The following is a 15,700-nucleotide window of genomic DNA, read 5'->3' as shown; positions in this document are numbered from 1 at the left end:
TGGCTACAGTCTTCTTTACAGAATTTGTGTAATTCCGCCATATTGAAGGGTTTTCCAGCATGAACCACCTTTAAAGTCACTCCACAGCATGTCAATAGGATTCAGGTCAGGACTTTGACTAGGCCACTCCAAAATCTTCACATTGTTTTTCTTCAGTCATTCAGAGGTGGACCTGCTGGTGTGTTTTAGTAGTTTTTAGCAAGTTTGTTTTAGGTCCCTTGAGGTCCCGAACCGATCACCGGATATTCTCCTTCAGAACTTTTTGATAGACAGCAGGATTCATGGTTTCATTTATCACAGCAAGTCTTCCAGGCCCTGACACAGCAAAACAGCCCCAGACCATCACACTACCACCACCATGTTTTACTGTAGGTATGAGGTTCTGTCTCTAAAATTTGGTGTTACTTTTTTGCCAGATGTAATGGGAAACCTTTAAACTTTAACTTTTGTCTCGTCAGTCCAAAAGTCTTGGGGATCATCCAAATTTGAATGCTTACTGGCAAAAATGAGACGATCCTTAATTTCCTTTTTGCTCAGCAGTGGTTTTTGTCTTGGCACACTGCCATACAGACCATTTTTGTCTCTTACCTATGGTGGAGTCATGAACTCAAGTGAGGCCTGCAGTTCTTTGGATGTTTTTGTGTGGTCTTTTGTGACCTTTTGGATAATTCCTCACTGCTGAGCTCTTGGGGTACTTTTGGTCTGCCGGCCACTCCTACCACCACTTTCACAAACGTACAATAAGGTGAAGTTGAAATTTTTGATGTAAATGCAATGCACTATGTGTGGTAAAAGTAACACTGTTCATCACCCTGAATGCACCATCCCTACTGTGAAACATGATGTTGACAGCATCATGCTGTGGGGATGCTTTTCTTGAGCATGGACAGGGAAGCTGATTAGGGTTGATGGGAAAATGGATGGAGGTAAATACAGGACAATCCTGGAAGAAAACCTGTTGGAGGCTACAAATAACTTCAGAGCGTATTTCTAATATATCTCCTATTATGAACCACTGCGATTACTTAGATCACGAGGTGCTGGTTTACTAGTAGTTTTTTAAAATTCAGAGTAGCTTTGCAGGAGGAGGAGCTTTCAACTCTGAAGCTTTCTCATTTCTGGAGTAACCTTCCTGAATATGTTCAGGACTTAGACACAGTCTCTATTTTTAAGTCCGGACTAAAGATTAATGTGTCACCTTAGACTGCATGTTAAGAGGTTTATGGACATACAGAATTTTGATAAACTGCCCTCGATCACCCAGTTTTTCTAACTGATAGAAGTCTCTGGAAGTCAATCTTCCCCGCCACCCAACACAGATCAGCTGCTCACCTGCCTCACTTTTTGCCACCTACCTAGGACTAGTTGCTCCAGTGCTGATTACATTGTAGTTAATATGTAGTTATATATATTTTATAACTCTAACTAGGAATTTTCTAACTGATTCCACTGCTGATGCTGCTAAGCACCTGAATATATTATGAAATATATAGATGTGTAATGACTTTTAAACATCAATTTATAAGTTGTCTGACAAGAGAAGGATCCCCCACTCCCCTTATTTATAAGCATCGATAGTACATGTTTTGATGGAACTCGCTGGTCTATTGCATAAATATATCATTTGAGAGTGTGTGTTCCAGTATGTACCAGTTTATTATTTCTGGAGCCTGACCAGCAAAAAAAAAGAAGAAAAAAATAAAGGATTAACCATTTAAAAAATCAGAACAAATCATGTTTTTTTCATTTAACCAAAGTTTTTACAGAAAAAAAGTTTTGCTTTATTTAGATTTATTCTTAATGCATGAAAATACTTAATAAAACTATAATATATAGTATATATAATATATACTATAATAAAAAATAGAATAGAATAGTTCAAAATAAATATTTTCCTCAAAAGGGAGATATTTGTTTACAATGTAAGTTATTAAAGTGGCAGTCCACATTAGTTTGTATTTTAAACTGAAAGCAGAAGCATTTATAAATGGAGAAGGAATTAAATATTTGGTGTTTAATTGTACCAGTGTGCTGGAACAACCAACCCTGCTAAGACTAATATATTCATTCTAAAAACTGGTGTTGGGTTGCTTTTCGTGGGAGTTCTTCTGGCCACGTCACGCAACTTTGCGTACCTACATCACTGAACGCGAGCAGCTGGTGGAGCAGTGGAGACTTCAGAAGGGGAAACTCAGAGCTCAGTAGCTCATTTACTCATAGTAAAAACAAAGGGAAAAAAAGAAGTGAAGCGAGCTTTAAAGCCAAAAGGGAACGCGGTAGAGTCCACGCTAAAACCAGGACTAATATCAGATTGGTGTTTGAACGGTGGAGAGAACTCAGCAGTTTCTGACTAAACATAACTTGGAAACGGATTCATCCGTACTGAAAGGAGACTGCATCACACACGCGCAGTTAAAAATAATCCTTCTGCATGCTCGGTGCAATTACCCATTTTTACCAGAGGTCCCTAAATCCCAACATCAGCTTTAAGTGTGCTGTGGACATTTAAGTATGGTGCTGAATCTCCCCATATTTTGGGGAAACCATTGGTTATGACCTTATGCTCACAATTTGAGGTGGTTTCTCACAGTTTTTCTGTGCCGGCTACAGATTCCTGCGAACAGCTGTAAACTTGCACTTCTGCAAAAATGTAGTGTGCTAAATACTGACGAACATCTCACTTTTTTAATGCAGGGATGTGATGTGCCTTGGTTCCTCCCAGTGTTTCTTCCTCCTCCATCTCTAAGGGAGTTTTTCCTTCCTTCGTTGCACACTGTGGGTTCTGATTTGTATGTTTAATGTTTTGTCTGATTCCCTGTCCTGCTACCACTTTTATGTAAAGCTGAAAAGAAAATAAGAACTATATAAATAAATCTCATAAGATTTTGATTTCAGAGGGTATTTCTGCATCCACCATCAATGTTTAAAGGAAATACAACCTGTGCCCTATTGGCTTTCTGTGTATTTACAGTGATCAGAGTTAATATTATTCAAAATGTTGTAAATACATCTTTCTAAACTGTAAAATTCACTTAAAATCCTTTAAATTTCTTTAAAAATTGTCTGTGTGCCTTATGTATGAATTCTACCAGTCAGGTTGTAAGGATAAGTAAAGCCACTCTGCTAAAGTACAGCGTTATACAGGAGTTTCAGTGAAGTTTCTCTTTAGCATCGAGGCTGGAGCAGAATTAGCATTAGCTGCTAACCACAGTGCTTCCGCTTTTGCTGTTCAGAGGTAAGTATATCGGACTGTAGTCTGGGTGCTTACTGTGTTAAAACAAGTTACGAGGGACAAACCGCTAGCTGATGGGTTAATGAAACACTCAGGGTTCCTCAGTAGCGCTGTCGGGTGGCATTTACTAATGCTAAGTGCTGCTAACCAAGGCTAGCGCTGCTGCTAACCGAGCTGTTGAAAATACTGGAAATCTAAGCTTACTGTAAATAAACTGAACACTTTATTCACCCAAATAAACAGTTTTTAGGAGAGAAATCTGTGTAGATTATTGTGCCACACACCTGTTCCTTACTATTGTCGCTTAAAATGCGCCTTATAATCCGGTAGGTATCAGACCATAAAATAGTTAATAAATGACAGTACGCCAGGGACAAACTTTACACTTTACACAATGCAAAAGACACTAGCGTAATAAACAGAAAATATGATGCTTCTACATAAAATCAAGGTGCATATATTGTATTTGTTTATACACACTTCAAATACAAACACTTTTTTTAATTAGTTAAATTAAAGAAAAATTCACAAGCTTTTTGTTTTTTTGATTAGAATCCTATAATCATTCACTACATATACCAAAATGCCAACCTGCTGCTTTGGTATAATATCAGTTATCTAAGCGAGATAAAATTATTTACTGTGATTCGTAAGAGAGAGGATTTGCAGGCTTGTTTTATGGACACAGGGCTAAGGATAGACTTGAGGGCCAGGGACCAAAAAAAAAAAAAAAAAACGTTAACAACCAAAAAAATGAAGATGTCCATTTCGTACACATACATCATTCAGATCAAGGGGCAAGAAGAAAATACAGAAGCATAATGACAAATAGAAGAAGTTACATTTCATGGTACATTTTGACGAGCAGATAGACTGGGTATTCAGTGAACATTGAACCAAAGTCAGCAGTGAATCTACAGTGTTTTTCTTTTTAAACATTTTAATTTAAAAAATATATGCAAGCACTGATTGGTCATCAAGATACAAAAGGTCTACAATGGACACATGATAAAGAAACCAGATAACCCCTAATCTCATTAATCCCAGAGCACTGAAATCATTTAATACAATTATGACTTACTGAGCAGACAGTCAGGCCCATAACTATTGAGACAGCAACACACTATTAGTAATGTCTCTATAGACCACCTAAGTAGATCTGAAATGAATCAAATTGTAATCATCTTTTAGTTTTAATCCAAGGGGTTTATTAATATTGCATTAACCATTTATGGAAGAACAGGCTCAATTCTCAACAACGTAAAAGTAATTGGAGAATTGGACTGGACTGATATACAGTTTTGTAGCTATAGAGAGAGATGGTTCCTCATCATGAGAAATAAAGTAGTAAATAAGTAAGTCTGGAGTTGATTCAGAGTGATGAATGTACTTGTAAACTGTTCATATGAATTGTCAATATGTTGTCTGAAGAAGTGCTGAAACAGATAAAGAAGCTTCATTAGGCTGTTTCTATTTGTTACCAGTGAATTCCTGGTCATTTACACTGTTGTCTGTTGCATTGGTTGTGTTCCTTTCATTTTAAAATGTACCAAACATTTGAATAGGCCACTCCTAATCTGCCTGTTATTTTCTAAATATTTTTCAGCCTAATAATGACCTCTTGCTTTAACAAATTTACAAATTTAAAATTAATTAAAGTCTGCACTTGCTCTGCAAAGTCAAGAATCACCACTGTCCAAATACTTACGGAGATGAATGTGTGTGTGCACGCACATTTATATAAGCATACACACATCGACACTTTACATCTACTCAGGCAAGTATTTAATAGCTGCATGATGAATTACGGACAGCAGCTTCATAGGGCTGCAACTCATGATTAATTTGGTGATCGAATAATCTGATAATTATTTTTTCGATTAGTCAACAGACTAAGTTGAGTGTGAATTGTGTGAGTGAGCCTTTTACCCATTTCCCATTGCACTTCTGTCCCCAGCACTTTGTGCAATAAAATACTGTTACAAATTAATGATTAGTCGCCAATGAAATTTGTAGTTGACACATTTAAATAGTCAACATTGTCAATTATATTGACTAATTGTTGCAGCCGTACAGCTTAAGGTAATGAAGGTCTGAGTATTTCTACTTTGGCTGATCTGGTTTTTCACACACTGGATCACTTTCTAGCATGTAGACAGAACAAGGGAGTACGGAAATTATCTGGTTGATCAAGGAGTATGCAGAATGTATAAGTTTTAAGACAAAATGTAGCCTGGTCGGATGAACCATGATGAGAGTGGTGTGGGGAATGACCTTACGGCAGTCTGGCCTAATGCCCATCATCTCTTTAATGCCTATTTAAGCTGTGTTCCCGTTGTGGCCTTTTCCTCATGGTCACAACTGACCAATCTTCTAGCAGTTACTCCCAGCATGATGATGATGCACACATCACTTCATCTCAAACTGGTTTTATAAACTGTATATGACTGTAGGTTCCCAGTCACCAGATCTGAATCAAACAGACACGCTTCACAGCAGAATGGAAAAGGGTTCAGAGTAAAAGGAGTATAAGTACAGCGTCCCTAATAAAATGCTTGGTGAATTTATTTATACTCCGCTCCCAGCAGACTTCCAATCTCATTTCAACACTGCATGTTCTGTCCTTGAACCATTTTTGCCTGTTTTATGTCCAGTTAACTAAACCGCATTATGCATGAAACAAACGCAATATTAAATTAAAAAAACTAATTCAGGAGGAAAGGAATAAATACAATTTTATTTAATATAAATATGTGGGCCCCTAAATCCTATTTGTCCTGATGAGAAAGAAGAAATGATGAACAAGGTCAACACCAGTTTACATTCATTTCACACACTGCCAAATAAACTTGGAAACCCAAATCTTAGCGCTAAGAATTAGATTTTATGATTATGTTTTTGATTATGTATGACGACAATGGGCTTTAAATCAGAAAAGATTGTACAATTTACATAGGAAGGCATATGTCCATAATTCTTCGCAAAAGCCTCTCTAAATGAAACATGATTACATGGTCATTGCAAGAAAGCCTGGTCCCTTTTTCAGTTCAACCATGTGTTTAAATAACCAAGCTACCTTTTGATATAGAGAGTAATAGAACCCTGCCACCTTCTCTCACTCACAGACTAACAAGATGAGATGTAGTTCCAAATTCTACAATCAGCTTATGATCAGTATAACCCACTTATTTCCCTCTCTCCATAACAATAATAATAAGGACCTGTTTCATATAACTGTATAGACTTTTTTGTATTTTTTTTCCTGTTTTAAATGTTAAATGTTTCTGCAGCTCTATGTACAGCTATACAGAAGAGACTAGGCAAAGAGAGGCACTGCCTTAGTGTGGGGGGTCTGGTGGAGGGGAGAGAATTTGGTTGGGATGCCTCATCTTTCTCTCTCTCTCTCCCTCGCTCCCTCTCTCTCTCTCCCCTTCCTACAGTCTGCCCATACAGGTGGCTGTTCTGCTTCACTTGCGATCATCAATGGTTTTAATGAATTCCACAGCGGCCGTGAACTGCATCCACCAATAGCACTCCTCCCCGCTCAGCCGGCTGGCATAGAAATTATTGATGTACTGAATGGTGGACAGAAGGCAGGGAGGATTTGCCTGGAGGGAGGGAGAGACAGAGAGAAAGAGAGAGAGAAGAGAGGAAGACAGAGGGGGATAGAGACCAAACAAGAGAGAGCAAGAGATTTACTTTGGAGACGCATCCATGTATGATACACTTCTTACCTGGCAATCTATCTATCTATCTATCTATCTATCTATCTATCTATCTATCTATCTATCTATATATATATATATATATATATATATATATATATATATATATATATATATATATATATATATATACACAACCAAGAGATTAGTAAGAAGCCCAGGATACAGACTTAATAAACAACAATTACAATCTTTTTGGGCATCACCTATCAGCAGCTAAACATCACTTAATGAACGATGAAGAAATGCTAGATGTCTAGGTTTAAGACCAAACTCTTAATGTTCTGAAGGGACGGTTCTTAAAATATACTATATACACATCATTTCAGGACATGTACAATACACTTTTTAGGAACTAGGGATGTCATAATAGAAATTTGGTAGTTGGTACTAATACCAATTTAAATATTTTCATTATTTATTATTATTTTAACATGAACATTAACACTAACATATTTTACAGCAACAAAAGCCTGTAGGGGGCTTTTACTTAATAAACAATATATTCTCTTAGCAACATGCAAATGTTATTTAACACAAATTAAATAAATCCAAATCAATACTTTTTTTATGAAATCCAGCTCCCTAAAACATGAAAAATAAATAATGTAAAAAGCCTGCTTGTAACATAGAACTATTATCAAATATATTTATTATTATATCAATATTAATATTACACAGTGCATGTAGCCTTACAATAGTGTTATATTTAAAAAAAAATAAAAAAGTTGTGGCACAATATGTCAGTGTTACTCAGCCTGAACATTAAAAACAAAGCTTGTTTAGAAAAGTATAACATGATTAAAAGAGTAGGTTAGTCTAGAAAATTCTAGAAAAACCAGTACGCTTTTTTTGTAAATTTGTTGTTGACACACTACTTTACACTGTGTTCCAAATTATTATGCAAGTGATCTTTTTCTCAGATTTTCCTGAATGTCATGAAGTCATGACCCGTTAAATATAAATCCAATTTTATCGAACAAACCTCCCAATGATAACAGTACGTTTTTTATTAAATAAATAACTCAAATGCACTGTTCCAAATTATTAAGCAGAACAGAGTTTAAAACATTTTATATATTGTAAAGAACTGCAAATGGTAATTTTTTGGAATTTGCATCATTAAGTGGCCCAAAACATGACTCAGACACCCTCTTGCTGATGTCCAGGCCTAGTTGGGACATGGTGGCCATCCACTACTCCATCCAACTGGACCATCCAGGGTTGCACGACACTCATCAGTAAACAAGACTGTTACAAAAAATAGTCTTTATGTATGTCTGATACCACTGCAACCGTTTCTGCTTGTGAGCTCTGGTTAGGAGTGGCCAAATAGAATATTTATGTATAATTGCATGCCTCTGGAGGATCCTACACCTTGAGGTTCGTGAGACTCCAGAGGCACCAGCAGCTTCAAATACCTGTGTTGCTTTGTAATGGCATTTTAGCAACTGCTCTCTTAATCCGATTAATTTATCTGGCAGAAACCTTCCTCATTTTTCCTGTATGTGCTCTGAATCAGGCACAAATCTCTTCTCAGTAAGATTTCATACCTTGTCCAAGGCACTTCACTATTTCATGCTTTTCAGCAGCAGAGAGATCCCTTTCTTTCTCATATTGCTTGAAACCTGTGGCCTGCTTAATAATGTGGAACAGTGCATCTTGAGTTTTTTATAAAAACTCTAAAAAGAAACGGTCATCATTGTGAGGTTTGTTTAGTAAAATTGGATTTATACTTAACAGGTTATGATTTATAAATTATACTGACTGTCATTTGCATTGACCATTTGGAAAAATCTAAGAAAAATATCACTTGCGTGATAATGTAGAACACTGTATAGTTTCAGTTTCCAGGACATATCTAATAGAAACACTTTCTTTGTCAATGATTAGCCAAAACGGCTTTCATCAAGTGTGAACCATTGTGTCTCACACAAAAGGACACAGTACTAGACTAAAGCACTGTAATATTGTCACATCTGACTAGCAGATTTCATAAACCCTATCCAGTCTGGTTTACAAGTTTGGGGGTTGAATGTTTGTCATGGTTTAACTGACCGTCAGGGTATTTTATGGTGTATGTATGTGTAACTCAGCTTACCCTGATGAGGACAAATACGAGCACAGGCACAAAGTCGTCGGCTCCAGGCACGGCATCCTCATTGGCCAGGCTAAGCAGGTTCATGATAGTGGAGCACATACGCAAGATGCACTGTACTTTATCCCTAGGAGTTTTATATGCACTGATTGTCCTGATCTCTGCCTGTGCTGAGGGCCATGGAGCCTCTTTCAGATAGACCTGCAAATAAAATTACAATACATTAACAAATGAACACTAATCAGCCATAATCAGCCACTGTTTTCAACAACCATTGTGCATTTTATTAGCTCCTCTTACAGTACAGAACTGCTTTGTAGTTCTATAATTACAAACAGTAATCCTGTATCTGTTTCTCTATAGCCTGTTCTTTAATGCTCAGAGCAGCTGTTTGGGTGCTGGGGTGTCAGCACTGCAGTAACACTAATTATTAGTAACACTGAGATATTAGTTTGTGAACCAGAGCAACAAACACCAATGTCTCAGGGTCACCGTTGGAACTACAAGATGACTAAAACTGACTAAAACTGAGCAGCAATAGATTCGAGCTTCTGCCTCTGACAGTGAGTGAACAAAGTGTTTAAAAACTCCAGCAGCACTGCTGTATCTGATCCACTCACACAATCACGACACACACTAACACCTTATACACCACCACCATGCTAATCACTGCAGTGCTGAGAATGAAGAACAGGGTGAGGCTAATTGAGTACATAGAGAAATAGATGGACTACAGTCTGTTATTATAGAACTACAAAGTGTTGTAATTATTTTATATGCGGTAAAAAGAGCTGAAGTGGGCTCTGACAGTTAAAACAGCAACACATTTTCTCTATTATAGACAATAGGTCCAACGCCCGCCTTTATGTCTTAACAGTGCTGAGGTAAAGTTATGATTAAAACAGCACTGCTAAGGAAAAGGTGTGATTGGACTATAAGTGATGAGGTACATTTGTGATTAAAATAGCACTACTGGGAATGTTGATGATTACAATAGTACTGCTGAGGAACATCAGTGCCAAGATAAATGTATGATCATAATAGCATTCCTGAGGTAAATATATGAGTAAAATAGCACTGCTGATTAGAATAGCACTACTTAAGTACATTTTAAATGAGAATAGCACAGCTGACAAAAATGTATTGTGCATTGTTTGTATGTCTGCTGGGAAGGTAAAAATCTTTCATATGTTTAATATGTTTATCTTACTGGATTTTTCTCACTACAAGGAATACTTAAAACCCTTTACCAGTCAGGTTGTAAGGATCAGTAAAGCCACTCCGCTGAAGTACAGAGATATACAGAAGTTTCAGTTTAGTTCACCAGCACCAAGACTCGACACTGAAGAAGTGTTAGCATTAGCCGCTCACTGCACTAAGCGCTAGATCTTTTGCCATTCAGAGGGGACTATTATCGGCCTGTATCCTGCTGCTAACCCCGGATAACACTGCTGGAGCAGCATAAGCATTACTGGCTCAGCACTAGCTGTTGTCGTTCAGAGGTGAGTATATCGAACTGTTGTTTGCATGTTTACCGTGGGATGAACAGCTAGCTAATATCGCTCTGGCTTTACCATAACACTCAGGGTTCCTTAGTGTAGCGTTGTCGGGCTGCATAAGCCACTAACTGCGGCTAGCCGTAGTGGAAATCTGCAAATCTAGGCTTACTATAAATAAGCCGAAGCGCTTTACTCACCCAAATAAACAGTTTTTATAATAAACAGAGAGAAATCTGTGTAGATTAACATTCAGCACTCGTTTGACTTTAAAATACTTTTTTTTTTTTAAGAATTACATTTTTGTTTACTTAACTTAGCTTAGCTTTACAGGTCACCTGATGAATTAGAAGAAAAACATGGTGACGACCATGTTAGTGTAGCATAATGCACCTTATAATCGGGTGCGTCTTGTGTATAAAAACAGACCAGAAAATAGACTTGCATTGGTGCATCTTATTGTGCGAAAAATACGGTATTTTGTAGTTCTGTAATTGCTTTTTCTTTTAAATATATTTACAAACAGTGGAGTAATTCAATAGTATGAAGGAAATGAAGCAAAATCTGCATAATTGAAAAATGTTCCATATTCAGTTATGTTAAGTAAAGGGAATTTTGTATTAAAATGCATTTTAAAATGCATTAAAATGCAAGTCCTTGTGCTGCTTAAAAAAATAATAATAATAATTCACCGTAGTTTCAAGTGCTATTTAGTACTCTGGCACGATTTTATGATATGTAGAGGAAACACAAAAGCACAGTTTTTATCAGCAGTTACCTCTGGGATTTGAAGAGCCCTGTGGTTGGCACTCACTACTTTGGACAGTCGATTAATGTGTTCTTGCAAGACCCTGGTGGCAGGAAGTGAATGATTAGCAAAAGACTGAAACAAATCTCTTTTTTTATATTATGTACAAATATTTTTTTTTAATAATTAAATAAAGATTAACAAAGATAAAGATCTCTCACTGGTCTCTTAGAATGTCTCCATCCTGATTGGGGTAGAAGGCCAGTTTGAAGATGCGATTCATGACGCTACGTTCAATGGCCATCTGGGCATCCTGGAGCTGCTCCTCACTTGCATACTGCCAGATGGCATCATGTGCCATGGCCCCATACAGGTAACGGAGGAAATCCTCCACTGCTGCAGTTTTATCATCAGCTGCAGTACAGCCCTGAAACGCTACCAATGCAGCCATTAAACACAAGTGTTGTTAGATAGGGAAATTCATGCCTGCAGATTGTATTTTAAATTCATATGTGATCAAATATCATTTTTGCCTGACACACATGTGCAAAAACACACACACACACACACATACCTATGATGAAGTCCTGCATTTTGGACTCCATGTGTTCCAGAAGTAATCGGACACAGACAGTAGTGAAGTAGCGGTTGGCCACTTCTTTATCTCTCAGTACCCTCTGCAGCAGCCTCTCCAGATGAGCCTGAGATGTCTGCAGACCCTGGCGACACCGTGTCAGATATGCTATGTATGGTGCTCGCTTCCTTAACACACAAAAAGAAAAATCCCATTTTTTAGCATATTCCTCACAGTATGGTACTTCACTCATTCTGCTTCACAGCTTGTGTGTCTGTGTGTACCTGTAGTCCTCTGCAATGGCAGTGAGCAGTTTCCTACAAGTGCGGGGGTCGAGGCGGCTGACGCAGCGCATGGTCTCCTGGATCTGAGCCATCTGGTTTTTATCCTGCAGGTTAATAGCCTCTGCCAGCTGCACCTTCAGAAAGCATACAATCTCATTGTCTAGAGAGAGAGAGGAAGAGAGAGAGGGAAACAATGACAGGCAATCAATGATACAAATATTTGTAGAACTAAAGGAATTAGTCAATGTAAGAATTGTATGGAATAAACTAATCAGGGAGTCCACAGGTAATGTATATTTATATGATAGTTATTAAATTGGTTTATGTTAAAACTCGCATTGGCATTGGCTACCTCGATAAGACAAAGAAAACATTTTGAATCAAAGCTAGCCATTTGGGTGCACTAAGCTTTGTGGTGCCCCCTGAAAATGAACAATAATTCAGTATGTCTAATGCTTGACCATCCATTACTCCAAAATGTTATATTAATAGCAGTTGATACTTGTGTTTAATAGTACAGAACGGGTTTCTCAAGGATTTAATGGTGTTATCAGATAACCAGTTGATTTTCTGGTTTTATAGGACTCCGACACAAATTCATGTTTATGCATAATGAATGAATACTATTACAATTCTTCAGTTGTCATTTGACAATCCTTTGATTTTGTTTTCTTATTTTATAGAAGTATGAAATTCTGGTCTAAATACAACAAATTTACCATCCCATTACTCCAAATTCCTACAGTACAGAAACTTTTTAATGTCTCTTATGTATTTTTATTTGAAATATGTTATTACGATTACTATTATGATGATTTTTCACAAGCCTGATACCAAACTTAAACTGTGTACATTAATTAATTAATTACTTAATTTCCCCAAATTGTAAAATATATATATATATTTTTTTTACTCTTTTTTTTTTTTAAAGATTCAATACAGACATACAGACACTTTTATACAGGGTGAGACAAAAGTCTAAGGACACCCTTTTATTTCAAAAACGAAACATGGCATGGTCTAAAAGATAGACCCATCACCATTTACTTGCTTTTCAGATGTGTCATTTTCCATTTCCTTTAGTTACAGAAATAAAAGGGTGTCCTGCCAATACTGACTCACCCTGTGTATCCGATGCCCTGCAAAGCTTGGAAAATTGAGGAAGAGCAGAAATTGTCACTGTCCAAATACTTACCTGCCTGTTTTTGTGTGTGTGTGTGTGTACATGAACGTACATGTACATGATTATTATTATGTGTACCTTCAGGGTCTGTATGGTCAGGAAGGCCATTCCGTGTAGTTGCAAGAGACAAAATAGGAAAGACTATAGAATCTGCAGAGCACAGAGCCATCCGTAATTTCTTCTTAGCATCACTGCATTAGAAAGACAGAGAAAGAGAGAATAAGGATGTAAGGATCATGTAGAAAATGCAAGCAATAAATAAATAAATAAATAAATAAATATACAAATTTAAAACAAGTTAAAAAGTGCAAAACCTGAAGGAGAACTTGTCCTGAGGTTGCGCCGTCTGACTGGCCGAGTCTGGCAGGTCGTCTGTAGAGATGTTCTGCAGGCCCTCGTCTCTCGGTGAATCATGTTCACTCTCTCCCTCTCTACATACCTCTGTAAAACATACGCCAGCATGACAATCAGGAACTGACGATTACACTGCTCCTTATAAAACTAAAGAAATTATTTTCTAGCGATATTAAAAATGCAGTAAAAGAAATAAGCAAGTTTTAGCACAGAGACACTAAGAGCCATCCAAATGTACTGTCTGTACTGTCCTGGAGCACACCAAACACATCCACAAATGCTGATTTTAAACAGCATTCAAATTTAAACAACACTTTTGCAAAATACCGCAAATATAGCAAAAAATCCTATACATGACTGCACATGTTAAATTTAATATGCAATTCTAAATCCAGATGTATGTAATTCTTAACAATACCTTCATGACTGATGAAATTTTACAATATAGTAAATGCAGCAGTGAAAATGTTATTTAGGTTTAGGTCTAGGTTAGTCATTCCTGAAATCTTACCTGGTCCATCATATGCTGCAGCTGCTGCTCCCTCACTAGGGCTGGTTCTCTTGATATTTCTGTATTTATCCAATATGTCCTCTGCTGCCTGAGCATGACAGCTCTGCCTATGCAATGATGGCTCATCTGATATAGCTAACAGATACACAAAAAACTGAATTAACATACACCATAACAACATTTGTTATAAAAAAAGTAATATATATAGTGTGAATTGTAAAAGCTTTGCTCAGGGCTAAAACACACTGCCGCTACACAGGTCAGTTTTGTATAGCGACAGTTTAGGAATACATCTACAGTGATGGGCGTTGTGGTGTTTAGGAAGTGAGAAGTGTTCAAGTAAATTTCTGGTGTGGGGGAAAACCCACCATGTTAAATTTTGAGAAATCTGATCTCTCAGACAACTTTTAATTAGCTTGTTACAGCTATGGCTGGTAGATCTTTAGAAAAGGCTGGTGGTTGCAATAAAGCTTTGCAAATATTCCCGTTAAACATCAGCAGCCATAGGCTCCTCTAAGCAGCAGTCTAGCACTGAAAATCTAAAACAACTGATGTCCACAAAGCAGGAGGTTGAAAAGCATTTTGTGGTGATCATTTTCTTGGTTTGGCAAGAAACACAAATGCTAGAGATAAGCCTTCAGAAAAAACTGCAAAATGCCTACGGACTCAGAAGTGGCTGTGCATTATTCTACTGTGCTACCAAAACCAACAGAAATATGAACCTAACATTTCAGGCAAGAGAATAACTTTCTTGCATATAACTTTAAACCCCAATGAGATTCAGCTAGAAAAGTTGAGTTAGTTTATAATAGATTCACAAAGAAGGGTGTGCTGCATATATCCACCATACCAGCCTTGTATCTTAGCCTAACCTCAACATAAGAACTACACTATATACACTTCGGAGAGTTCTGGTCAGTGGGAGACTGAGAGAACATCAGAGTGAAAGCAAGAGGGAGGGAGAGAGAGGGAAATGTACAGAGGATAAACAGAAGCAGACCTTGAGGCATCCTCTCTGTGCCTTGCTCATCCTTCTCCTGCTTGTCCCGCTTTCGGAATGCTGCAATCGGTGCTACAGAGAGAACAGAACGAGTCAGTGCACAAATCAGAACTACACTGCATCAGTGCAGTCAATTCTCTTTTTGAGAACACATTAACTGTATCCATTGTATTCGCAGCACATTATTATTTTATGATTTACGTATGTCACAGAGTCCAGTGAGGGAAAGAAAAACACTGCTAATGTTCATGTAATTATATGTTTGTATGTTTACAAAAATGCAAGATGTCATCATATACGAGCACCAATTTCAAAATGTCAAAATATAAAAGCTACTAGTCTGCTCAAGCATATTTTGCATTAAAGAAAAGTGCCCGACACTTGTCTGTATATACTGACCATCACAAAACAAAGCAAAAACACAACTGCATGGGTGAGGATGTGAAGCTTCACTGATGCATGTCACAGTTCCAGGCATCACACAATGTGACGAGT

At 37.4% G+C, this 15,700-nt stretch overlaps 1 protein-coding gene across 5 annotated transcripts in view; it reads right to left on the bottom strand.

Moving 5' to 3' along the window:
• Positions 1 to 3,678: 3,678 nt before the first annotated feature.
• Positions 3,679 to 15,700, bottom strand: part of gapvd1 (GTPase activating protein and VPS9 domains 1) — a 55,790-nt gene continuing 43,768 nt past the window's right edge. For all 5 annotated transcript variants that reach the window (XM_007239431.4, XM_049485694.1, XM_049485695.1 and 2 more), the window contains 10 exons: positions 15,206 to 15,277; positions 14,206 to 14,340; positions 13,655 to 13,781; positions 13,419 to 13,531; positions 12,158 to 12,317; positions 11,874 to 12,061; positions 11,521 to 11,734; positions 11,330 to 11,402; positions 9,059 to 9,256; positions 3,679 to 6,840 (listed from right to left, as the gene is read on the bottom strand). In XM_007239431.4, coding sequence (XP_007239493.3) covers positions 6,700 to 6,840; positions 9,059 to 9,256; positions 11,330 to 11,402; positions 11,521 to 11,734; positions 11,874 to 12,061; positions 12,158 to 12,317; positions 13,419 to 13,531; positions 13,655 to 13,781; positions 14,206 to 14,340; positions 15,206 to 15,277 — 1,421 coding nt within the window. In that variant the 3' untranslated portion in view covers positions 3,679 to 6,699. The remainder of the gene's footprint in view (positions 6,841 to 9,058; positions 9,257 to 11,329; positions 11,403 to 11,520; positions 11,735 to 11,873; positions 12,062 to 12,157; positions 12,318 to 13,418; positions 13,532 to 13,654; positions 13,782 to 14,205; positions 14,341 to 15,205; positions 15,278 to 15,700) is intronic.

This window comes from Astyanax mexicanus, chromosome 12 (genome assembly GCF_023375975.1).
Source record: "Astyanax mexicanus isolate ESR-SI-001 chromosome 12, AstMex3_surface, whole genome shotgun sequence".
NCBI lineage: Eukaryota > Metazoa > Chordata > Actinopteri > Characiformes > Acestrorhamphidae > Astyanax > Astyanax mexicanus.
Note: the sequence above shows the minus strand (reverse complement) of the source record. Positions and strands in the feature narration are given on the sequence as shown.